Source organism: Micropterus salmoides, unplaced genomic scaffold (genome assembly GCF_014851395.1).
Source record: "Micropterus salmoides isolate LMB-PRFRI ecotype aquatic unplaced genomic scaffold, ASM1485139v1 Ms_hic_scaffold_2, whole genome shotgun sequence".
Lineage (NCBI taxonomy): Eukaryota > Metazoa > Chordata > Actinopteri > Centrarchiformes > Centrarchidae > Micropterus > Micropterus salmoides.
Window position 1 is genome coordinate 37,862,556 of NW_024041150.1, and position 27,183 is coordinate 37,889,738.

At 40.7% G+C, this 27,183-nt stretch overlaps 1 protein-coding gene and 1 long non-coding RNA gene across 3 annotated transcripts in view; one reads left to right on the forward strand and one right to left on the reverse strand.

Annotated features, from left to right (window-relative positions):
- LOC119913004 (endophilin-A1-like) overlaps nucleotides 1-26,055 on the reverse strand; it is a 46,935-nt gene extending 20,880 nt beyond the window's left edge. Inside the window, exons 1-2 of one of the 2 annotated variants that reach the window (XM_038732311.1) lie at nucleotides 25,983-26,055; nucleotides 24,505-24,753 (exon numbers count right to left, since the gene is read on the reverse strand). In XM_038732311.1, the coding sequence (XP_038588239.1) occupies nucleotides 24,505-24,549 (45 nt within the window). In that variant the 5' untranslated portion in view covers nucleotides 24,550-24,753; nucleotides 25,983-26,055. Of the gene's footprint in view, nucleotides 1-3,920; nucleotides 3,999-24,504; nucleotides 24,754-25,982 lie in introns of those variants that run through there. The other variant, XM_038732312.1, reaches the window with a different exon arrangement.
- Nucleotides 2,236-4,393, forward strand: LOC119913053. Its single transcript, XR_005446351.1, has 2 exons — nucleotides 2,236-3,797; nucleotides 4,263-4,393. It is a non-coding gene; the product is annotated as an uncharacterized LOC119913053 (long non-coding RNA).
- Nucleotides 26,056-27,183: the final 1,128 nt, after the last annotated feature.

Sequence of the window (27,183 nt, forward strand, 5' to 3'; positions counted from 1 at the left end):
TAACAAACCCCATCTGTTCTACATCTCTCTCCTCCTCCACAGTTGCCCGTTGTCAGTTTCTCTCTTTTGTTTTTGCGACTCCCACTTCGTCAGCTATATTTTCTCCGACCTCCTCCATCTCTTGCTCACTTGTCCTCAATCCCTCCTTCTCTCATGTCTTCCCTGTTTCTTCCTCTTTAATCTTTTTTTTTTCAGGCCTTCCCAATGAGTTATAGAGAAAAATAAGCTTCATTACAAGGATGTCATTACAAGTGGCTGACAGCGAGAAGGTCAAAGGTCAGAGGTCACAGAGCCTTGACAGCCGATGAAGCAGATATCCCTCCTCTCCTGCTGATAGAAATCTTGTGTGGAGGAGAATTAGCCTATCAGGGGGAGAAACAGGAACCGGGGAGGAGAGCTTGGCAGCCGGACTCGGCTCATCTATCTGTCTGAACGGCTGCCAAAGCACTCAGACGCCATCTTGGACTGTAGATGGATAAAAGGCTGGATTGATGGCCAGCTCGGGCTATTTATGCAAAATCTAATTTATAATTTATAAACCTCTGTTGATGTTGGCTTTTGAAAAATGTTACAGGCTCCTAATAACGTGGAAATCATCATTAAGTGATTAAGTTTTCTTTCTTTAGGTTAGAAATTCTGAGCTTGTGGTTCATAATTTGTACTTTGGTGCGTTCAAGTGCCCAAATGAAAAAAACAGAAACATGGACGCTGCAGTATCTGCAAGTTTTAACAACACAAAAGGGTTTAAAAGTAATTCACGTGAAGCTAAACAGAAACTGTACACCACATGGCCAAAAGTATGTGGACACAACATTCCCCATGCTTTGGTGTTCTTCTTCTTGTTTTCTTTTTTGTTGCACGCCATGGGTTCAGTGAGGGGAGGTCTTATATAACCAAGTACTTTATGTAAGTCATCTTCAAAATGTTATTTCACTTAAAACATCTCAACTTTGTTTCTTTCACACGGGACTCAAACCTGGAACTCTTGAGTGAAAGTTTTTTTGACTCATCCTTACAAGGACTTTGTGGCTCATTATACTGCGTCACCTGACCTCTTCCGCATCTTGAGGTCGTGGTCTAACAAAATACATAAATATGGGTTATAATAAGATGCCGATAATCAACCTATATGGCTGTTTTTCTGGTGAGCACGGGCTGGACACAAGTGTGTTTCCATCGGTTGTATCCAGGGGTTGAGTTTATGTTTCTGTGTTGTTGAGATTTTCATAATAGGAAGTCTGAAGTTTAACATTTCTATAAGGCATTAAAGGAGGAGCTCCCCCTGCCATCTCCTTCTTCTTTGTTTGTGTTTGCAAGTTAACTTTTCTGACTGGGTGCAATCTTTGGAAAGCAGAATCATCATATTGTGGGAAGGAGGTGAAGAGGTTCAGCTGTCGTTGTTGCTGCCGTTGCTTTCAGTTTCATCACCTTCTGTGTGGAGCTGAATTAAATCAAGACAAACCGTGCTGCAGATAATCATGTGACAGCTGCAGTTTTGCTTTAACATGATTCAGAATCTCAAATAACCACTTGAATTGGGCTTTGCTTCCCAGCCAGCAATGCTTTTATAACAGAAAGGGTCTAACCTTTGTCTTTGAGCCAGGTTTCTATGTGCGGTGCAATTATTTTAATAGCAGCAGGGATGGTTACATCATAAGATGCACAGGTTTGGTGAATGTTTAGAAATTATGCAAGCTTTTACGGACGCACAATGAGAAACCCAAACATCTATTTCTCCAGCTTTCTACCAGCTTTATATATCTGAGGAATAAAAATTAGTCTCTTCACGAGGTACTCATCAGAGAGAAACTATGAGTTGCAAACGAAATTTCATTACCAGACAGAGAGCGAGAGGGAGGTTTTAGTCCTGCGGTAAATCAGAGTGAAGGAATGAGAGCCAAAAAAGAGGAGACAGTTACAGCTTTCTATTATTTTATTACATGTAGAGCTACAAATCGGTCTGAAGAGAAAAAAGTACATCTAAGGAGACAGAGAGGTAAAAGAAAAGAGACAGAGAGGCAGGAAAAAGTAAGACAGAGAGACAGAAAGAAAAGGAAGTCAGAGCAAAAAAAACAGAAAAGGAAAGAGGACAAAAGTTGAAAACAAAGAAGACAGACTGGATGTCCACTTGGTGTTTACATGTAACCTGTTTCTAGAGATATTATCTGGAGGTAACATGCCGTTACCTCGATTTTGACCACATTGTGATCCAAACTCAAAATGCAAATTAGTCAACAAACACGACATGTTCTGTGTTAAGAGAAACAGCGTTGCTATATGGGCTTTTTCCCCCCAGAAGGTTGTCTATTTACACATCACATAAAACAACACAGCATTTTTATAGAGTTGTGTTTGTATCCGCCTGATGAATGTAAGTCCAATATTCACTCTGTTTTTTAGGCTCCACCAACACCAGAGGGAAATATCTGGCTCTTTAGCTGCTAAATGCTCCACTTTCTTCACCAGCAAGTGCTGAGCAGGTGATGTATAGTGAGTTTCTCAGAGTTTGTGTGCTGCAGAGACTAAAATCCAAAAGAGTAAACGTTCGTTAAAACCAAAACAATGATGTGGACGATGCTAAAACAGCCCGTATGGCTGAAGAGAACGGTAAGTAAACTCAGGACTTTCACTCATGACAATGAGGTCTGAGTCCCGTGTCAAAGTTGACTTGTTTTAAGGTAAATAAAAGATGACTTACGTAATGTACCTATTTTAACCCCATGATCTTTTATCACATGTTAAACGTCATGTGACTTTGATCACATGACCTACATAGCATACTGAAGGTCCTCTACGCCTGCCACTGGACTGGTATGGGAAACGCTCATATGTATAGCTTTGGAAAGCGGTCTTCTACTGTATATTGTATACACATCCTCATCTGTTTTGTTGTTTAGGTATGAGGACGTGTTCCCCAGTGTGAGATACCGTACTTTAAAACTTGCACTGCTTTGTGACACTGACTCCTCCTTCTCTTTTAAGCCCATGACAGGAAGCAGAGAGATTGAAAAAGTTAGTGAGACTCAGAATGAAGGCATGAGACACGAAGAAAAAGGATGCAAGAAAAACCCCAGAAGAATCAGCCAGTTCCTCTAAACAACAAAGCTTTGAGAGAGATTAGTTTAACACACAAGGGCACGAGGATGCCCAGAGAGACAGAGATCACACAACCTTTTATCTAAACTACAAGACAAGTTCACAAAATCTGATCCGAAGCCCTCTCTGAGTTGTGATCAGAATCTACGCTGCCTTTCAGTGGATAACTGGATCAAACAGATTGATCTGAGCCAGACAGGACGGGAAAGATCGGATCCGGGGACCGACGGTGAGGAGGACGAGGAGGAGAAGAGGAAAGGACGAATTTCAGGATTCCTGAGATTTAGAGTTAATTACAGAAGAGAAAGTAGGATGATAGATGAGAGAAAATTTGAAATTCGATGATGGAAGGAGGAGAGGGAATAGGAAAGGTGCGACCAAGGAAGAGAAGAAATTAAGAGGAAAAGATGAAACACAAGAGAAAACAAGGTGACAGGAGAAACAAAAACAACAGGGGTGGGGGGCTCAGTGTAAAGCTCTCTGTGTGCAAACAGCTGCACGTGTTGCATTATAATTCCTGCAGGTTTCAGTGCTCTGCAGACACGTTTTAAATTCGCAGGAGGGGCGACGGTGAGTTTCCAGCAGGAAGCCTCTGACCAGCTGCAGTGCAGCAGCTCGCAGACAACACAAACACCTCAGCAGCACCCATGCATTACTGCCAATAACAACAGAAGCAGAAGAAGAAGAGGAAGAGAAGAAAGGTATTGTGGTTACCTTCAAAGACACGACTCGACTCACACAGACACGACTGACACAGTATGATTAAGATTTGTAAGCACACAATGTGACATTTCAACACATTTAAATACAAAAGAACCTCTTACTATTAAGTGATGAATGGATATTCTGTCATGATTCTGGTTTGTGGGGTTTCGTTTGGTATTTCCTGTTTTTCTAAGTACTTCCTCTTCTGTCTGTGTTTTTCACTTCCTGTCTCTGTGGTTTCTCGTCTCTGTGTTGTGTTGCTGTGGTGTTCTGGTTTGATTGCTTTACTCTTCCCTGACTGTTTCCACCTGTGACTTGTTTTTGACCTCCCACTTGTATATTATTTTTATTATATAAGTATTTTATTTGTTCAGTGTCGGCTTGTCTCTACATTCCTCCTGACCTCGTCACGTGTCCCTGCCTGTCTTCAGTGTTAACTGTGTCTATTGATGTCTTTGTAGATTATGGACGTGCCTGTACCCTCTGGATGTGTTTGGACTGCTTGCTTGGTTTTGATCTCCGCCTGCCTCACAAATCCTGTAAGCTTGTGTTCCCTCTTAATTTGTTTCTAAATAAACACTAGAAACATTTATTGCTCTGCCTGTGTGTTCTGCGCTTGGGTCCAAATGCCTTTATTCCTGTGTCTACACAAACGTGGCTTAAAAAGTACCATAATCACATTATTACAGAAAGTTTAGAAACTTTTAATCAGTTTTAAAGGAGGGAAGAAACATATTTTTCTGCAATTTTTTTTGTCGAGTTCAATTTCGATTAAACTTTGACCTTCAGATGTGCGACCAATAGCAAGCAGTGTTGACATGTATTGATTATTTGGGGAGACAGAGAGTCCAAAATGGAGGAAGCTATCGTAGCATGTTAGCTGTGTTGCACCATCCAGCTTTATTTAACCTCCTTTCAAAGTAAAAACTGGGCAACATTATCGTCGTGTTAGTGACCAAGATAACAAATTCGCCAACTCTTTTTTCAAAATAAATGACATACATAACCAAAAGCGAGTGAGCAGAAAATTGAATGGTCTTTTCATTTCTTTCCAGCTCTTGAGACGCTCCTCTGGGTGTCATGTTAATGCACAATCAATCCCTGATCGATAGCTGGTCTATACTCAATTAGCCAAAGCGCCAGAGATCCATAACTACTCCTGTTTACGTCCTTGGACTACAAACAGTCGGGATCAGTACACAGCAGAGTGTGGAGAAGAAACTGCAAACTGCATTTCCTCTTTTTATATACTAAGAAGAAAAGTTAAAACTCAGGTTTGTGTGTTTTGGCGTCGCCTCGCTTCATATTCCCACGGCTCCTTCTGCTGAGCTGTGAAGGTTAAAGATGGACCGTTTTGTTGACACAGTGACACCTTGGAATAATTACTGTAAACAGTAGACAGTACGGGTGACTGCTTGTCCTTTTACCTCATGCGGCACATTTCCTAGAAACCCACCTGTCCGCATGCTTAAAACAAACATCTTATATTTTTTTTAAACTTTTAAAGCAACTTTTTGTTGTTATTTTATCTTAAAACGACAGTTTCAAAATCACTATGATGGTAAACTGACTTGTAATAGGGAGAATGGCGTCTCTGTCATTGCTCACACACCAACAAGACTCTTCAGCAAGCTAGCTATAAGATATAACTCGGTATTCTCAGTATGGCTATCATAGCAGAGTCTGCAAAAAGAGAGAAGAAGACGTCAGAGGAAGAGAGAGAGAGACACCGAGCAAGGGACCAGACAAAGTAAATATCGGACTGGCTTTTACTCGTTGGCGTGAGCTTTGTGAAATAAAACGTGGGGCTTGGACCAGTAAGTAATATCAGCTGGTTTGGTGCCTGACATGTCGCACACCTGTCAACGCTGGGATGTGAATAAAAGGGAATTTTCCAGTCTTCAAATCTTCAAACAAAATATATGCTGTACATCAGGGAAACTGAAATATCTCAACAACTGTTGGATGGATCGCCATGAAATTTGGTTCCTACATTGATCTTTCTTTCAGGACACAATGGTAGTGATGCTGCAGTGAAATGTTGAAATAGCCAACAGGAATTAAGCCAAAACTCTTTCTTCAAACTGTAAACGTATCTTGATGCTGTTCACAGGCTTCAGTAGCTGTTTAGTCTTGTGAGATGGTATGACGATGAGTTATGCAACGGGGGTCACTCACTACTTCTGTAACACACATAGAAAGGATGTCACACTACGGGCAGAGATTCAGCGTTGCAATAAAAAGTGAATAGATATAAAGAAAAACATACAGAGAATCGAGAGATGAGATATTCAGGCGGCCAAAGAGACAACAAAGATCGACGCCTGAATAAAAAAAATCTAATTTGAAAGACTCAATAAAATGACTCAGTCTGAGACATCAAAGTGTCTCAGAGCTCAGACACTCTCATCTGTTTCCACACTCATTTGTATTCACATCATAAAGTATATTACAGTGCCCTCAGTCCCTGCCTCGTTCACCAGCATGGAGCTGCTGGAGCCACAGGCCGTGAGTCTGCGGGGTTTAGGGAATATTCCTGACAGCTGCTTTGTGATGAGTAACACAATCCTTTTGGTTTTCTAAACTACACTGGAGCCTTCTAGGATGCTGAGGAATAACCATAAAAATATAGGTTTGGTTTTTCTGTATCACAAGCTGATGCTTCTTTAAAATTACAATAGATATTAGATCTGATCTCATTGATTATTCTGTATTGTTTGTCATTCTTTTCCCCATTTACAGCTGCTACACTGCAAAAATGGAGCTCTCAAAAACACGAAAAAAAGCACTAAAATGGGGGAAATATTACTTTAAATAAGCAAAATTATCTGCCAACAGAACAAGAATATTTCACTTGCTACTTAATGCCAAAAAAACTGTGAAATTCTCAAACATAAAAGCTGCCTGGTAAGAAGAAATATCTTGTCAGACAAAAAACAAGTATATTTTTGCCTTCAATTAAGATAATTAATCTTACTAAGATTTTAGTTTTTGCAGTGAACTATACCTCCACCAGAGCCACTCTGCCGGGATTTTAATACTCACATTATAAAGCCCTATTCCTCCAGCTGAATCCAACGACTTATAGATAGATATTTGACTAGCCACCAACCAAACTCCATACAATTTTCTGTGCGTTTAAAATAAATTTGAAAATTATACATATAAGTGATATTTTCTGTAATTTTGTTTCTCTACACTGTGGTACAAGTGTATTTTTCTACACTGTAATCCTGCAGAATGTTAAATCTCTTTCAATAATAGTTCAATAGTTTAGGAAAGCTTTCTTACAGAGAGTTACAAGAGAGCTATAATGCTAGCAGTGGGATGTCTGCCCACTAAATATAAAGCTGCAGCCAGTTAGCTTAGCTTAGCTTAGCATAAAGACTTGGTGAAACAGCTAGCCCTGCCCAAGTGTGACAAAATCCTCACTAATTAACAAATTATATCTTGTTTGTGTAAAAATAACGAGCTGTTATGTGCTGTTTTTCTTAAATGAGCGCAGTGTCTTCCTGGAGTGTTTCCTCTAACTGTTTCCCCCTGTTTGGGGGCTATAAAATTGCCAGCAATGTATGTTCACATTTCATATAACTTTATCATAACTGTTTTCATCCAAGTTTCCATCGTCTTCATTCTCTTACGTTATGTACCTTTTAAATATCAGCTTAATATTAACCAGATGTCTGGTGTCAACAACAGTGAGTGCGACGTCTTTACATTTAAAACATACTATTAATTACCAAAATAAAAACATTATTCACAAAGTTTCGCCACTCTAAAATAATAGAGTTGGTAGCCTGGCCGAGACTTTCTGTGATCTGTCAGCTGTGACTCAACCACATTATAAGACAACTCCATTCAGAAATATGAGAGTGCCGGAGCCCTGCAGGGCCACCCTGTTGTGAGGATTGATGGGGCAATAACAATGTCCACCAGAGAGACACATACTTTCATAAAACGCAGCTGTAATATAGACAATTACTCTGAATTGGGTATTTGGAATTGGAGAGTGCTGCAGAGAGAGAGAGACGGAGTGTGGGAGAGACGATAAAGTGAGGCAGGGTGTGAGACAGATTGATGGTGATTCATTAGTATGCATGGCAGCTCAGCAATGTGTTCACTACGTCTTTATATTGTGACAGTATAAACATTTCCTGTATATGTGAAGAGGAGGAGGGACAGCACGAAAAAACAAAGACAAAACAAAACAAAAAAATAACTCTGTGGATCCATTTTCCTTCTTGTTCTAGAAGACTAGTTTGTTTTCAGGCTGGACACACACACAAACACACACACACACACGCACACACACACACTTCGACCTCTGTGTTATATTTAGAGACAGCCAGACCATCGCCGTCAGCATCAATGTGTCAATATGTCATTTTAGCTGCCAAACACTACTTTTATTTTGAAAGGGGGGCATAAGGTCAGAGCATCGGGATGAAACTCATTAACATTCAGAGGTAGCTGCCTTTTTTTTATAAAAACATTGTAAGGATGTAAATAAAAACTGACCTGAAACAAACTAGAAGAATGCAAACAGATGAACTCCAGCTCGTTCTCATTCCCTTAGCGTCAAAAAGCTATGGCTAGTGCCATTGTTCAATGCTTAAAGTACTATATATAACCAGAAAAGTCTTCCTTTACGGATGTTACATAAGTTATGTAAGTTATAAGTAATGTAAATTAACTTACGTTATTTAAGTCACGCAAATAACATAGTTATTTAACCCAAACCATTATCTTTTTTCTAAACCTAATGAAGTAGTTTTGTTGCCTAAACCTAACCAAATTGCGATGTTTCATAACATTAACCACTAGTTTTATTTGGAAACTCTAACTGGTTGTTGCATATCTATTGTTGCTAACACGTAGAAAAACGGCGCTAACATCTAGGGCTGCAACTAACAATTATTTTCATGTTCGATTAATCTGCCCATTATTTTCTCAATTAATCATTTAGTTGTTGGGTCAATAAAGTGTCAGAAAATGGTGACAATTGTTCGATCTGTGTTTCCGAAAACTTAAGATGTCGTCCTCAGATGTCTTGTTTTGTCCAGATGTTCAGTTTACTGTCACAGAGGAGTAAAAACAGCAGAAAATATTCACATTTAAGAAACTGGAACCAGAGAACTTACAGAGAATAACTCCAACTGATGAATCAATTTTCAAAAATAGTTGCCAATAAACCAATCAATTAATCGTTGCAGCTCTACTGACACGTGTGGCTCCGACCCTGATTTTTAAACCAACCAATGAGAGGGTTTCTGCCTCGGTGAACAAAAACTACAATCCTCCAGCTTTCATTGATTTTCAAAGGAGGCTGTGAATTCCCTCAGTGGCTTATGGCTGCAGCTACATCACCAAAAACCAAAAGCAGGTCAGAAGTCAAAGGTCGGGAGGGGGGTGGGCAATACGTTTGAAAAACACACCTGACACCGAAGGACACAGGAAGAAACACCCTGCTCTCCCTTTCTCTGCTTCGACATCAGGCGCAGTGCCCTCAAGGCTGATCAATTATTGAGCGAGCCAACCAGGACACAGCCCTGCATGTCTCTGTGTGTGTGCATTTCTCTCGCACGTGTGTTGTTGCCACGACAACACTGTCCCAACGATAACGGAGAGAGGTTCAATTGATCAGGAAGCAAAACAAGAGAAAGAGAGACAACGTGATTCAGATCCTTTCCATCTGCTTTATTTGTACTTTTAAAAATGTGACATCGAACCAATCTGTTGCTGTTGTTCATCTGATCATTGACAAAATATTAAAGAGGTGGTATTATGCTGTTTGGCTTTTTCCCTTTAGTTATATCTCTTTTTTGTGCATGTAACAGGTTTGCAAAGTGAAAAAGCCCAAAGTCCAGCCCAAAGGGAGTTCCCATCTCCCACAGAAAGCTCTGCTCTGAACTGCTTGAAAACAGCTCGTTTGTAGTCCAGCCCTTCACTTCCTTTACTTGTGATGTCACAGTGAAAATGCGTCATAAAGCTTGCCAAGCGGCTAGCGGGGTCAGGCACGCCCTCAAACCAAGCTAGTCTGAGCGGAGGCCCTTTGGCTCGACTCGCCTTTGTTTGGGTTTCCGTTGTAGAAATGTTGTACCTGTACCTGCTTCCAGGTACTTTTTTTCATATCACCTCACCTCCATCAAGGTTCCAAGCGAGCTGAGTGACACTAAAATGTAACGTGAAAACAGGACAGACTGCTGATTGGTCAGAGAGAATATTCACTATTCACTGCATCATCATTGCTGCACCAGACAGAGGCCAGCAACAGAAAGTTTTATATTTTACAGTTTTTGTATGGAATTTCATCACTAAATCCACTTCTGAGAAGTTTTGAGGTGAAATCAGCTGTGTAGATTTCCAGTATTGACAGTTTTATGAGAATTGATGGCGGAACAAAAATGTGCTTGAATATTTTCGGAGTTGAGGAGCTCCGTGAGTGGCTGCGGGGGAAGCCTGCACCAACCTGCGGGAGGAGCGTATGAGGCCGGCCAGCTGCCTGCTCACAGAGCCCTCTGCTCCCGCCGTCAAAACACCGTCGTAATTTAAAAAAGAGAAAAGCTGTGTAGATCGCTGGTGTGTGTGTCGCATTGAACATTATGTCGCGGCAGTTGTGTGTGGCGTCGCTATGACGACAAGCTACGTACTATCTCTGGATACTGTCTAATGGAAAACGGAGCAGGGCCGAGTAGAGTCGAGTCTATCGATTTGCGCTATGGTAGCATTTTTCAGTAAGGCAGCAGAGATCGTCAGAACACCGGCAACAGTTCAACGTTTAGTCCTAAAAGACGATGCAACTCCGACTCTGTAAGATGTGGAACAATGATGTTGTGTGGTTGTGGACTTGTGAGTAACACCATCTGCTAGGTTACGGTCGCGGTCTGAAGCGACTTTGATTTGGATCACACTACCTTGTTTCTTACGTCCCGCCTCTTTGGGTTCTTCTTAGTTCTCTTGGTTCTTCAACCAGTATTCAAATAATGGTCCTGAAATGTTGAGGAGGGGTGAAATGAGCAACACTTTAACAGCTCATGTGTCCACCGAAAAGTCCGTCATTAGAACAACAGAGCGTGTCGTTTCTCTTTTTCTCAAAAGCCATCTGCTGAGGACTCAACCTTGTGGTGAGATTGTTGTCTCAGCTGCCGTTTCCAACAGAAATAGAAACCTCTCCACATCTGCATTTTTAGTTTCTATCAAAATCAAGGGGTTTCTGTCCTTGTAATATCTTGGAATTAGAGCCTAGAAATGTGTAGGTAATAGTAAGTTTGCCATTTTTACGCTGGAGACACACTGGATCCATTGATAGATACTGTTCATTTACTCAACAGCAGGTCCGCGGCAAGTTGACTGACCTGTTCCTGGTATCTGTATTTGCATAAACAAGACACTCAACCAATGCACCAGGCTCACGAAACTCACAGCAGACTGTAAATCTAGGCAGTGCTGATCAAATCTAAATCAGTAATCTGTTACTTGATTGCCTACTTCTCTCCTCAAATGTTTTCATAAAAATATTTTAGTGTACTATTTAGTTCTAATGCTAACATTTCTGATCTGGCCACCATGCTGAAAAAATCCAAAGCATCGCCCAACTCGTTTTGTTATCTACTAGCCGGAGCGTCCATTGTTACATCCAGATGCGCCCTTGTCTGATTTTGTGTGTCGCCCACTTTACACTATCATCAGTAAAACACCAGCAAATGTTTTAATATTAAAAGCCTTTTTGTAAATTACTAAGTATACTAAGTATATATATATATATATATAATAGTGCTGGGCACGTAAACGTTAAACTTAAGTCGCTTTGGATAAAAGCGTCTGCCAAATGAGTAAATGTAAATGTAACGCGTTATTAAACGCATTCATTAATTAACGCAAACAATTATTTTATCGCACATTAACGCAGTTTTTATTTTACTATTATTATTTTGAAAGTCCATTGCTCACTGGCTCAGGATACACATACAGTCATACCATGGGTCACAGGAGGGGTGGGATGTTGATCAGCCTGCAAATCACCCAGCAGAGGAGGGTGGCTTCGGCAGATGCTGTCATCTTTTTTCCATATTTTTCCACCACGGCAGCAGGTGAGCCGCTTGCTTGTTAATGACGCAGCCTATCAAACAACTCAAACAGCCGAAACCAACATCTGCACCCTATGTTCAAGGTTGCTTCAACGTTACCTGGTCTCTGCTTGTAAAATTATCACGACATTTCAAGTTTTTAACCGAGGGAAGTCTGTGCAAGTGAACACATGCACCGACCCCGACAGTGGCAAATAGCTTTGGTTTAATATTTGATTTGATTACATTAATGTTTAGGTTGAGATTTACAAGAAATATTGCTACTGTGTAAAGGGAATACTGATAGGGGAAAAGCACCTTATTTGTTTAAAGTGTTTGCAAACCACATGTTATTACACTTTTGTGTATATAGCCGTGCATTAAAATTGCGCAATACACTGCTTTAGATTTCATTATTCAATTTTACGCGTAACGATGCCATTAATCGCGATTAAAAATTTCAATCCTTGCCCAGCACTAATATATAAGTATCAAAAGGTTATTTTCTCACACCATAAACAAATCCTCTTCACTGCACATCAGACATATTTCAACGTTTATTTTATCCTTTGTACAGCTGTATGTGATTTTATATGGTTCTAAACTTTGTGTTTGCTCTGAAAGGTCAACTAACAGTAAATATGATATTTTCAAAAAAAGCACAAGATTTGCACGAACTGTCATTTGCCTTGTGATCTATTTTCTTTTATATACAGATCCGTATCACTCTGCGACAAAGTAAAGCTAGAAAGTAACACCAGGCTCAGTATCAGTACTGCACCTGTCTACCACAGTATCACCTGGCAACAACGCTGCCAAGAATATGCAAGCAAGTAGGGACACGGCAAAGATACACAAACCACTGCAGTGCCACAATTCAAAAACTCTCTGATGCAGGTCTTGAAACCAGAGAGATTAAATAAATAAGTAGTTAAATTATAGCCTTTGATTTATGTTCCTTAGCAGTTAAGGGCCTTTGTTCGGCACTCCGCTTCACATCGGGCCGATCAACGCCCCTTAACTGTGATATGATAAACGTACACCTGAGCCTCAAGTGAGCTATTTCTTTACTGTAATTTCATTCAAAAAGTGAAACTTTCATATATTCTAGATTCATCACACATAAAGTGAAATATTACAGCTCATGGAAATCAAAACTCCAGTATCTCAAAATATATTTGAATAAGTAATTTATTATACAAAAATGTCGATGAAGATGAATGAAGAGCTCTAATCAGCTAATTAACTCAAAACACCTGAAAAGGTTTCCTAAAGCTTTTAATCTCTCAGTCTGGTTCTGGTGCTCATAATGAACTTCTCCAAGATGTTATAATTATTAAAGTTATTGTGTCCTTTAAGCCAAAGGATGTTTTTTAATGTGGAATATCTGTGCAGGAAAATGTTTTAATTGACAGCAGCTTAAAAAGAGTTTAATCAAAATGCAAAGCCAAAGCAACTGGGAAGAATTACTGAACGAAAATAAAATTAAAAAGAGGAGTTCAGTATAACAGGTAAACATGGAGTAAGATTTGAGAGTCTGCGTTAAATCACAACATGAAGGCTTCTTCTAAAATGTGATGAAAGATTGAGGTAATTTGTACAAATAAAACCCACCTTTTACTTTGTCACTTTAACCTCCTTCCTGCTCTCTCATGTTTTATTCAGCCAGATGGACTGAGGTGTCCTATTTCCTGTCTCTGCTGGCAGCGGCGGCAGTGGCAGCCATCTTGCTCTAGGGCACGGTGACTTAATAGTGGGCTTCACGCTGCCAACACTTGCTCAGCTCCAGTTTTCATTATCCATCTGTGAAAACGCAACTACTGGAGAGCCACATATATAAACACACGTGCTGTGATGTGTCCTAGTTTTAAGTCTCAGCAGACAGGAAGTCGGCGTTCACATCAACTTTTAATGTTCCCCACTTAGAGACTTCATGTTCAGCGCCCACTCCTCACATCCAATTGGCTGAGTCACCTTCCACAGCCAATAAGCACACACCTGAGAGCACAATCCCAATGGAGCCAATAGAAAGCAAGAGCGCTCGCTTGCACCGTCTTTCATCTGAAAGAAAACACTTCCTGGTTAAATAAAGGTCACAAAACTGAGATAATACCGGTTCACTGACACAAGCACGTTCATGCTAAAGCTGCTAAGACTAAAAGTTTGACTTAAATAAATTAGAGGTTCTGGTATAGGCCTATTTTGTATGAATATGTTTGATTTGCCTACACCTGTGGTTCCTGGCAGAAACAGCAGGTGTGTTTAAATACTCCAGCTCCCAGAGGTCCATTCAAAATGACAGCGTCTGGGGGCAACAAACAAACCTTGATGCAGCTACTGCATCAGAAAAAAAGCAACCGAAGACGAAATACGTGTCTTTACAGTGCAGCCAAACAAACTGTAAGATGGTTCAAAACTAAACTCATCCAATAGTGTTTTCTTCATTAGGTGAAATGCCACCAGCTCCTGAGGGAAATATCTGGCTCCTTAGCTGCTAAATGCTCCAGTATGTTCACCAGCTTGTCTCTAACTGCTGTGTGGTGCTGAGCAGGACGAATACGGCAGGTTTTTACAGCTTTTTATCTGAAAATGGTTTAACAAATGTGCATTATCACGACTGCATATCTGTAAATTAAAGGTGGTGCATTAATGTTTTACTGATTTTGTGTCAATATTATCAATATCAATTTATTTATATAGCACACTTAAAACAACCAAGGTTGACCAAGGTGCTTCACAGGTTAAAATACAACAACAAGACACTACGCACACAGTAAAAGTACAGCAATAAAACATTATAATATACAGTATACGATATATGGTGATAATAAAATTGCCAGGAATAATAACAGACTTAACTCAAAGGAAATGCCAAAGAAAAGAGATGTGTTTTCAACAGTGATTTAACGTTCGAGAGTTGGGGCCGTTCTGATATTTCTGATATGGACTGGCAGGTTGTTCCACAGGTTAGGGGCAGCTACACTAAAGGCTCTGGTTTTAAGTCTGCTTCTGGGTACATCCAGGAGGAGGAGACTGGTGGATCTCTGCTGCAGTATGAACGTGAAGAAGCTCCGTTAAGTACAATGGAGCCAATCCATTAAGGCATTTAAAAGTTTAAAGTAAGATTTTAAAATCAATCCTGTAGTGAACAGGAAGCCAGTGGAGGGAGCGCAACACAGGTGTGATGTGGTCCCTCTTCTTCTTTCCTGTCAGGAGGCGGGCAGCAGCATTTTGGACTAACTGCAGGCGCTGAATGGATGACTTGTCTAAGCCCACATATAAGGAGTTGCAATAGTATGGCGGGAAGTTATGAAGGCATTAATCACCCTCTCCAAATCTTTAGGAGGGAGATAGGTCTTTACCTTGGCTGTAGTTCTCAACTGGAAAAAGCAGGATCTAACAGTGGCGGATATCTGTTTATCAAATTTAAACGCACCATCCAATACAACACCAAGACTCCTCACAGTTGAGCGGCTGTTTGAAGTTAAAGGGCCGAGAGAATCTACATCAAGCAGTTCAGGGTGTCCAAACACTATCATCTCTGTCTTGTCTCCGTTTAGGTTGAGGAAATTTAGGTTCATCCACGTTTTGATGTCCTTCATACAGTCAAGCAGGGGCTGCAGTGAGCCCTTTGCTTTTCATTCAGGACGGACAGCTTTTACTTTAACTTTGTATGAGTAATAACAAAGGCAATACTGTTGCATGTGTGGTTGGAGTATTTGTTTTGGGATAGAGGAGATTTTGTCTGTTCTTTCAAACTGTTTTGTTTATTGTTTGTTAACATGGTTGTTAATATTTGCTCCTTATGGTCTTCACACTATTGCCTTTGGTCACTTGTATTCCAGCGTTTTACATTAATAACCGAGACTATGGTGGCCCCCACAGTCTAATTTGTTACGGCATGGTGTCAAAATGAACCCGAATAAACACTTTTAAACTTATCATAATAACATTAAAGACCTCTAACGTTGTGTTTTGCATCGGACTTGGTGAACTTAGCGTGAGAATACGCATGTGACAACGTCCGGTGTTCAAAATAAGGTGTTAACACAATGTATGGAAACAAGATAAATTGGATAATATTCACAGGAGGTTTAAAACATGTTACATGTGTCCATTACCATTTATATACAATGTGTTTATGATCAAATTGTTTACTAGAGTGCAAAACTATTCATAGATCTTGCCTTTAGTGTACTAGATTACTGTATTTAACAAAGTTTTCTTGGACCCCCAAGAGGGTCCAAGGTCCACCCACCATAGTCTCACAAAATCCTGGGGGAAACACTGTTTTGTGTTTTCTAATGTGAATTTTAAAGCGAAATGTCCAGGATTTGGAGATAAATCTGCTGGATTGCTTTACAGCACAAAACAGAAAGAAAGAGGAGCCCTTTTTATCAGAATAAAAGTTTTGTTTACGAGTTTAGGTATAGCAGATGGTGGAAAAAAGGTAAGAGTGACTGAACAAGTTGTTCCTCTTCAGGCAGGAGGAAAGAGTGAAGGAAACAGCCTGATGGGAAATTAAGTCTGACTTTGGAGAAAAACAAGCAACAACATAAATTAGACCGAAGGAACCAAATTATACCCACATGAGTCTTAATTTCAGAATGAAGCACTGTACCTTTGAATTTAAAGGGTTGTGGCTATTTCTTCTTATTGTTGTTGTTATTTTTTACACCAAATTACAGTTTCTAACCTGTAATTACTTTCTAATGCTTAGAAGTTATGTTGTGGCAGCGCTGCACATAATCATCTGTAATTATCCATCACCTCTGCTACACAGCATCCACCCACGCTGCCCCCGTTACAGGTCTGTTTTACTTGTGTGTGTGCCGCGCTCTGCTTGGCATGAATAAACCACGTAGACATCACAGCGGCCGACGTCTTAATGGTTAATCAACACCAGAGAGACAATGTATCAGGTTCAAATTTCAATTCACACTGAGAGACATATATTTATAGACAGATAGACGGACAGATTCCCTCCCTTCCTGGTTTCCAGAGTTACCAGTCTCTGACGTCTCGTGCCGTTTGACTCCCCCTCTCTTTCTGCCTTCCGTTGATTCACAGATCTATTTCAGGCCTCGCTTCCCGCCTGCTCACCCTCTTACTGTTGACATCTCACCTCAGAGAGACGCCACGCGTCGGCTCAAACATGTGACACAGAGAAAAATACAGAATCTGGATTTGTGATCAATATCTAACTGGTATGTGATCCATCTATGATTCATTTCTATCTCTATATGTAAAGGAAAGGAAACATCCCATGAAAAACCAACATGTTACATTATAGTATGTTATGTGCTCATTAGCAAATGTCTTGTTAGCATGCTTAAGTTAGCATTTAGCTCAAAGCACCACTGTGCCTAACAAGAGCCTCACAGAGCGGTTAGCACGGCCGAAGACTCTTAAGTCTTACTTTAAAAACAAAACTATTGAAAATGAATAAAAATAAAAAGATTTATTTTAGAAAGAATTTTGGCTGTAATGTTTAAATGAATAATTATTTCAGATTTTACTTATTTAATCAACAGCTACAATAACATCAATAATAATATTATTTTACATTGACATCCCTGCAACCCTGTACGCAGGATAAGCGGTTGAAGACGGATGGATGGATAGATACTTAATAAAAATCATATGTATATATATATATATATATATATATATATATATATATATATATATAGATAGATAGATAGATTTGTTGCCATTTGCCTGAGGTATAATTTTTATATTGTAACGATGGTAAATCGTAATTGGTATCAGAAATGACGATTTAATTTTGTGAAACACACAAAAACTCTACTGATGATGTACTGCTGCATTTTGCTGTATTTGCAACATCCCTTCCTGCTGTTACCACATGAGTTAAATCCCTGAAAACATAAAACAATTCGATAAGAGCACAGACTCTGATCAGCAGTCTGAGCAGCCTTATACGTCTCTGCTGGATGGCTTAGAAAATATTAAAAGTTGAATTGCTTTAGCAGGTTACAGTAGAGTGGATGTTTTACCAGGGGTGGTGGAAGTATTCAGATCCTTACAAGTACACGTCATGCATTGAAAATGACACTTATATAAATATATGTAAATGTATTCAGAAAAAATGAAAGTAAATTATTAAAAGTAAAAGTTCTCTGTGCAGTAAAATGTTCCCTGCGACTGTACTATTATATACAATATCATTAGATTATTTTTACTCATGCATTAATGTAAAAGCAGGAGTCTACTGCTGCAGTTTTTGAGGTGGAGCTAACTTTGAAGTATTTTTTGTCAGACTGCAGCTCATAATTATTTTCATCATGAATTCATCTACTGATTTTTTTGTCCTTTAATCGATTGTTTATAATTGTAAATATCAAGACATGCCGTCACGTTTACTCCAGAGCCCAAAGTGAGACCTTCACAATGTGTGTTGTGTCCAACCAACAGTCCAACATTACTGACACATTTATCAAAATGATCTGAACAATTAAAAGTAAATCTTCACATTTGAAAAGCGGTCAGATAAAAGTACAATATTTCTCTCTGAAGTGGAAAAGTAGAATAAAAAAGTAAAGACAAAAGTGAAGTACAAGTACCTCAGATTTGTACTTGAGTAAATGTATTTTCCACCACTGCTGTTTCACAGTTCATGTTGTCCCCTGGAGCTGTCTGAGCCTTCAGGACGCGCTCTGTCTCTGCTGCCGCTGTACTTTTAATCTTTATTTCCAGTTCTGTTCTGCTGCAGTGACCTGGTTTCCCCCTCAGGGATCAATAAACACCATCTCCTCTCTTTATCGCTTCATCTGACATTTGCAACAAATGTGCAGGAACGTGTCCCGTTGACAGTCAGGACAAAAGACAGACAGTATTCTTTAGAAATCGGCCCTCCTCCTCCTGTTGATCTTTTACAGTTTTTAACGACGTCAGTGAAGCTCTTAGGGTCACATGTGTGAAATAAATTACATTTTCATTGATTCTGACTCACAGTTTCAAACACAACACAGTGCGTGGAGGTTAAAGCATGGTCAAAATAATTTTTCCATATTTAGCTCGATGATGCTGCTAAATTGACGTTTGCACGTTACCCAAGAGACACAAAACTCCCACATTTCAGACTTTATGTAAGGTTAGGAGTTTTGTTTTTCTCTTTTCCTCTTTTTCTTTTTGATCAAGCTTACACTAAAAGAAAATAATAAAAAAAACCTTCATCCTCTTGGCTGGGAATCTTTAGAAAGGTTTGGATTGGATGAGACACCCTGGGCTTACACAGAGTAGACTGGAGGCGCATGTGTAGCTAGTAACTTGTTAGATAAGTACGCTGTACAGGTATAGTAGGCGTTCAGCTCCCTGAAGCCCCTCACCCTAACCATCACAGGCGTGTGTGCCAGTGATTGTATGCATGTCGACCCTACAGCTGTGCAGATATGGTTCACCTCCTTTGTGTTGCTTCGCGTCATCTACTGCGGCTTCGAGAGCCAATCGGAAACCATCCCCTGTGACTCCTCTGCTCAGCCCCAGTCCCAGTCCACCAGCTCAACCCCCCCCCTCTTCATCTCAGAGGGGGAAGTCAACAGACTCTTCAGGAAGCAGAAACCCAACAAAGCAGCTAGACTTGATTCTGTCTCCCCATCCACCCTGAAGCACTGTGCTGATCAGCTGTCTCCGGTGTTCACAGACATCTTTAAGGCTGCTTCAAAGCCTCCACCATCATCCCTGTCCCCAGAAAACCAAGGACCACTGGACTAAATTACTTCAGACCAGTTGCCCTGACCTCTGTGGTTATGAAGTCCTTTGAGTCCCAACTAAAAAACAATCACAGACCGACTCCTGGACCCCCTGCAGTTTGCCTACAGAGCCTACAACAGGTCTGTAGACGACGCAGTAAACATGGCCCTTCACTACATCCTCCGGCACCTGGACTCCCCAGGAACCTACAGCAGGATCCTGTTTGTGGATTTCAGCTCTTCTGTCAATACCATCATCCTGGCCCTGTTGCAGGACAAGCTCTCCCAGCTGAACGTGCCTGACTCCACCTGCAGGTGGATCACTGACTTTGTGACAGACAGGAAGCAGCACGTGAAGATGCGAACACATCTCTCTAACTACAGAACCATCACCACCGGTTCCCCTCAAGGCTACGTTCTCTTCCTCAAGGTAGTCTCTCTGCGTACACCAGCAGCTGCACCTCCAGTCACCAGTCTGTCAAGCTCCTGAAGTTTGCAGACGACACCACCCTCATTGGGCTCATCTCTGGTGGGGATGAGTCCGTCTACAGGTGGGAGATCGACCATCTGGTGACCTGGTGCAGCCAGAACAGTCTGGAGCTCATCACTCTGAAGACAGTGGAGATGGTTGTGGACTTCAGAAATAGCATAGCCCCACCCTCCCCCATCATTCTGTGTGACTCGCCAGTCGCCACTGTGGACTCTTTCCGTTTCCTGGGCACCATCATCTCCCAGGACCTCAAGTGGGAGCTGAACATCACCTCCATCATCAAAAAGGCCCAGCAGAGGATGTACTTCCTGTGGCAGCTGAAGAAGTTCAGCCTGCCAAAGACAATGATGGCGCACTTCTACACCGCCATCATTGAGACCATCCTCACCTCCTCCATCACCATCTGGTACGCTGCTGCCACTGCCAGGGACAAGGGCAGGCTGCAGCGTATCATTCGCTCTGCAGAGAAGGTGATTGGCTGCAATCTTCCATCACTTTGACGCCTCCCACCCTGGACACAAACTGTTTCAGAATCTCCCCTCTAGCAAGAGGCTGCGATCCATCAGGACCAAAACCTCTCACCACAAAAACAGCTTCTTCCCGTCTGCAGCTAGCCTCATAAACGAGGCCCAGCTCCCCCACTGACACTCCCCCCCTTAAAAATAACACAAATGTCTCTGCACAAACCTGGCATACTGCACATATTTCTTGTTAATTGTTAATCGTTGTTGTTTTTTATTTTATATTTATATACTCATGTACATAATATTCTCTTCCTATGCAATACGTCTGCACAACACAAACCAGAGTAATGCATATATCTGCCACATTGTTCTTTCTCTGCAAATACTTTTAATATTTTTGTCTATTCTTTTATTATTCTTAGATAATAGCTTTTGTTTATTCCATATTTCTACATTTCTACATTTATATCTGTCATGTTTGTCTACGTGTAGCACCTCATCATCAAAGCAAATTCCTCATATGTGTAAAACACTACTTGGCAATAAAGCTCCTTCTGATTCTGATTTTGTTGTGGCCTTTTGAGCCAGGTCACAACAGTGTCAAATTCTTTAACATTCATGCCTCTTATTAATTTCTAGTGGAATAAGATGTCCATAAATGAGAATATCATTGACTGAAGTCGCAGCAGGAATTAGAATTAGACTGTGTAGCAGTGGTGAACAGATCTATGCTCAGATGAAGATATCTGACATTAAAGTTCACCTACAGAGCCAACGGGTTTGCACATCCAAAACTGTGTCCATGCAGCTAACTCTCTCTGCAAGTCTTCATAAACACCAATTTCTTCAACTAATGTTTTTAAATCAATAAGCTTTTATGCTTTCAGGTTTTACATCATTTTTAAGTGTTAACTTTAGTAGCCATAGTATAAACTATGAAGCAGTCGCAGCATTATTAGTTGCAGCAGTAATTTTAAAGGGTCACTCCACTGATTTCACACACGTGGCTGTAGACAAAAAGGTTTGCAGACTGTATTTACAGTCGACAGCTGTGACAGGAGGAGGTGGTGTAATGTGTTTGGGTGGAGTGAACAGACGTCAGGTCAGTCTCACACAGCCGCTGTCTGTCTTTCTGTCTGTCACGTTAAACTCTAAAATCTGCCTTCATCTCGCATTCACGCTCAACATCAGCGAGCAGCCAACAGCAGAGAGGATAAAAAGGTCAAAGGCATTACTCATGAATCACTTTTCTGTTTTCGCTCATGTCAGCGTCTATTGTTTTATTCTGAAAGGAAAAGGTCAGCGTCATGTTGATTGGTACAAAAGAAAGTGTGTGATGTTTCAAAGATGCTGCTTTTGAATTTCATACCCGCACTTTTGTTGTTACGTTCATTCAGAAATTTGACATTATGAAAGGACAGTAATAGGCAGTTAAAACCAGGTCACCACCTCCTGACACAGACTTATTCGCTCTACGTCACCTGACTTCTTCCTGGCTAAAAATGTAAATATGGGTCATAATAAGCTTCTGCATAATCGACCTTTAGGGCTGTTTGTCTGGTGAGGACGGGCTGCTAAATGTCAAAGTTTGATGCAGGATGAAGGATGATAGAAGGATAGGTGATGGAGGGTCGATGGAAAGATGGAAGGATGTTTACAGGGGTAATGGTGAGATGAAAGCAACATGGGTGAGGCTGGATGCTCCAACAGAAAAGATAAAGGGTGGACAGATGTTTACAAATGGATGAAAGATGAAAATAAAGACAGGAGGGAGGAAGGATGGAAGGATGTAAAGAGGGTTAAAGGAAAAGGATGATGGAAGATCGTCTCAAAGGATGATGGAGGGATGACTAAAAGGAAAATGGAAAATAAAGTGATGAAAGTGATTATAATATTTGTGGAAAGGTGATGAAGGGATGACAGAGTGGGGGGAAATATGCTTAGAGAGAAGACAGATGAATGACTGGCAGGCTTAAAAGAAAGATGGGGGATGTAAAAATGATGAAGGAATGATGAACAAGAAAGATGACCATGGAGAAAAAGGAAGATGGAAGGGATAAGGGAGGAAGGAAAGGACCACTTAAAGAAAAAAATTGAGAAACAGAAAGGCGCCATAAAGAGATGAAGGGATGAGAAGGCAATTAGAAGGATTATAAAAAGGGATGGAGGGATGTTATGAGCAACCAGAGAGGATGGTGTGATTTCAGGAAAAGAAAGATGGAGGAGTGGCATTCAAGAGTGATGGAGGGATGTGAATGAGGGACGACAGCGGGGTGTTTACAGGGATGATGGAGGGATGTTAAGAGGCATAATAAAAGAGGTGTAAAAGAAGAGAAAGGGAGGATAGAGGGGTGTTTATGATGTAGGGATGACCACAGGGTGAATAGAAGACAGAAAAAGGAAGATGGAGGGCTGATGAATGGATGAAAAGGCAAGACAACTAAAGATGGATGTAGGGATGTAGAGAAGAGGGATGGCATCATAAAATAGGATGAATGGATGATGGAGAGATGTTTAGAGGGATGACAAAAGAGTGGAAGGAAAGACAAGATGAAAAAACAGGGATGTACAGAAGATGAAGGAATAATTGACAGAGGAATGGAGGTTTGAAATTATGTTACAGGAATATGAAAGGGTAGAAGAAATGTGAGATGGACAGATAATGGAGGGATGACTACAGAGGGAAAGACAGGTGGTTACTAAAATATTGGATGGATGAAGAGACAGGATGAGGGATATTTAGAAGCATCAAAAAGAAGATGAAGTAAGGATGGAGAGATGAAAAGAAAGGAGGACAGACTGATGCTGATGACGATGATGTAGAGGAGGATGGAGGAATATTTAGAGGGAATTAGTGGAGGGATGACTACAGGTGGAAAAGGAAGATGAAGGGCTGACAGAAAGGATGTACAGATGGAGGGAAGGAAGTAACGTAAACAGAGGACAATAAAGAAGATGATGGAGGGATGACTACAGAACGAAAAGAAGGAAAATGGAGATGGACTACTTAGAAGAATAACGGATGGATGAAGATAGACGGCGGCATGTGAGGAAGGTGGAGGAACCATAAAAGAAGTTAGCCGGATGGAGGGAAATGAGAAAAGACAGATGTAGGGATGCGTGTATAGAAGGATGATAGAAGAAGATGGAGAGGCGGATGATGGAAGGATGAAGGACTGGTTACAAGAATGGTGGATGAATGAAAAGAGATGGAAGCATGTTCAAATGCCTCATAAAAGAAGATGAAGGGATGGAAGAAAGTTTAGAGGGAAGGCAGAGCGCCATAACGATGGAGGGATGATGGAGGGATGGATGTGTAGCCTACAGTTACAGGAATAAGGAAGATGGGGAGGTGGAAAGGACATAGCCTAAGGGTGGTGATGGAGGGATGTCGGGAAGATAAAGATAAACAGAGGGATGTAAAAAGGAGGATGGAGGGAATTCCCTGCTGTGTGCAGACAGCCAATCAGCTCTTCAGACACACACACACACACACACACTTTCAACTCATACCGTTACATAATACATGTGTGTGTGTGCGTGCGTGCGTGTGCGTGGGTGTGTGTGAGGGGGGTATACCCCGCTTTTGCACGCAAACCCGCACTAAAACACCGCGAGACAACAGCCTGTATTCTTTCCAGAAATCCCCGTTACATTTATGTTTAATGTGATTTAAACAGCTTAATTTCAATTAAAATCTGAACATAAATATATATCTCCAATTTGCATGTGCAAATGGCGCTTTAAATGGAAGAATAAAAGCAGAATTTAATGCGTTTATTAAAGATAAAATCACGTTTTCTAGTGATATTAGTGCATTTAAAAATGCAATGTTTACTTCACATCATGCGCCATCAATCTAACGGTTTCCCCGCGAAATGAAGCATCAGAAGAAGAGATTATGTATGAAATGTGAATGAGACAGCCAACACAGACATAAACAGACAGACTGCACGGTCTCTCCTTACCTGGGTGGCTTTATGGAACTGCTTCTTCAACCCCGCGACAGACATCACTTCGGTCGGGAAGAAAAACAAAAATATATAGCCTAGGCTAAATAAGATTTTTTTTAAGTATATGTAGGCTGTTGAGACACCAAAAAACGGCGGTAAATCCTCCGGTTAACGGTCGCCAGGCGTCGATCTTGTCCCTTTATTTTGGTCAAAGTGGTGAAGCCGATGGTGGCCAGACCAAACCCAGCTGGATCTATTTTCAGTCTGAGAGAGAGAGAGAGAGAGAGAGAGAGATAGAGAGAGGGAGGGAGAGAGAGGGAGGGAGAGAGAGGAAGAGAGAGAGAGAGAGGGAGAGAGAGGGAGGGAGAGAGAGGAAGAGAGAGAGAGGGAGAGGGGAGACAAAGATCGTCTAGTTATGATGAGATGGATCCCCCAAATGGTAAACAAGTCTGCAGCCTGCAGGAACATCGGAGGAAGAACGCAGAAAGTGGTGGACTCAGTAAGCCTACTGTACTATAGAAGAAAAAGGAGAAGATCATTTTGATCAGTATAGCAAACTAAAATAACAGCGTTTAGGCTAATAATAACAGTTTGTTATTTCCCATGGCATTAACCATAAAAAGCTGCTGGTTGAACTCTACAGTCTGTGGTTGAACTGTTCATTGTTGCCATCGATCCAACTTTTTCACTCCACATGTCGATGTAAGCTGCCTATAATTTGAAAGGTAGGCTACTTCTAGGCTTCTTTATTTGAGCAGGCCTACTTCAAAAATTAAAAGTGCATGTTTCTGATAAACTGAAGGATGAAGAGTTCCTGTTCCTCTTTCTTAAGATAAATAAAAATAAATTTTGACTTTCAGAGATTTACAGTTCTCACAGGACAGCGGCGCTATAAACACTTGATGATTTTATAGACCATGATGCATTTCTATAGATTAAACTACCCAGCAGGACAAATGAGTTAATAGCTCAACCTTAAACATCTACAGCAGCAAAATGTAACATAGGCCAGGCATATGTAATGCGGCAGGAATATTGATCCAGAAACATCAGATACAAGAGTGAAACACTGACAGGGAACATTTTACCGCACTATGAGTAGACTAGGCTACTTTTACTTTTAAGTAGCCTAGTCTACTGTTTAAATGCATGACTTGCAGGACTACTTCTTCAACCACTACCTGTAAAACAGTGTAATGTAGCCGACATTACATTATTACATTATTAATATAGTGTAGCTGTTATATATACGTTATATTGTCTTGTGTTTATAATGTCAGTTTGTATTTTTCCCTTTTAAATTTGAATCTAAATTGATCTATTGTTCTGTAATCTCCTAATATACCGCAAAGAAAACTGAGGCTGTCAACACATTGAGGTTTCAGAAGATGATTATAGTTCCTGACAGCTTCCTACTTTATTTATTTTTTGTCTAACATAGCAGCTTTGTTTCTCTCTGTCTCATATATTTGTGTTAAAACACTTCATGTTACCTGAAAACAGTCTCGCCGGGCGGCTCTAAGCTGGCTGTTTCTCTGGTGTTGCCGTGGTAACAGTGGTCTTTCGAACACAAACGATCTTCGGCTGAGAGCGTGGCGTCACGTTTTCTGTGACGTTATCACGTCGCCCTCCGCCACACTCGAGCCTCCTCGCGTCACAGCCAGAGCACGCTCTCGTCGTGCTCTCGTGGTGCTTTTTAGAGATTAATAATATAAATGATGATGGGTTCACGTGATCCCACGTGACGGCACGAGACGGAAAATCTGAATATTTAATGAGGGCGGAGAAGACGTTCAGGGGTTTCTGGGTTTCAGCACCACGGACAGCTCTTTAGACGGGCTAATGCTACATTCAAATGCAGCTGGGAATGGGAGATTCCTGTCATACAGGAAAAATCTATTCCTGTCCAAGTTACCTGAAAACACTGTCTCGCAGGGTAGGCCTAGTTATTGTTATGCACAATACCTGTTTATTATTCTGTAGGCTGTACATAGCTTTTATGTGCTGACTGTAATAAGTCATATGAATTATAATTTAATATTGAATTATAATTCTTTTTTTAGGTTGCCTTTTTAGTAACTGGCCAGGGACAACTTAGCCTGTCGAGCTAACTCTGGCTCATTTAGAGCTACTTTGCCGATATGAGCACTGCCTGTGTCAAATAAACAAATACGATTAAATGAAAGTTACATTAAATTTACCAGTTCTGGGTGTGTTGAGGGTGTAGTTCATTAAGTGTACATCTGAGCCATGAAAAGTTTATTTATTTGTTTATTTTTTTCTTTTTCACATGTGCTGAATACAATTATTGATTTTGTATTGATGAGCTGATGTTTTCTCTCTCTCTGGTGTGTTTAATTATGCATGAAAATGAAACCATAATAAAAACACAATAAAAAAAACTTAATGGTTTGGCTGCCCAGTATATGTCTGACAGGTGGTGGTTTTCTAACTGGTTCCAGATCTGCTGAAGGTGCTTTTAGCTTCTCTTGTTGCTTCTCTGGAACCAACCAGCTAATAATAATAATCTGATAATCTGAGTTCTGTCACAGCTGTGTCCACATGTCTGTTTTCTCAGGCTTGTGATTAGTATTGTGTGTTTGTGTGTCTGTGGGATGGTTGTGTGAAAAGTGGGTGGTTGTCTGTGTTTGTTGTATATCAATTATTATAATATGTTTACTTGTTGCTGTGTGC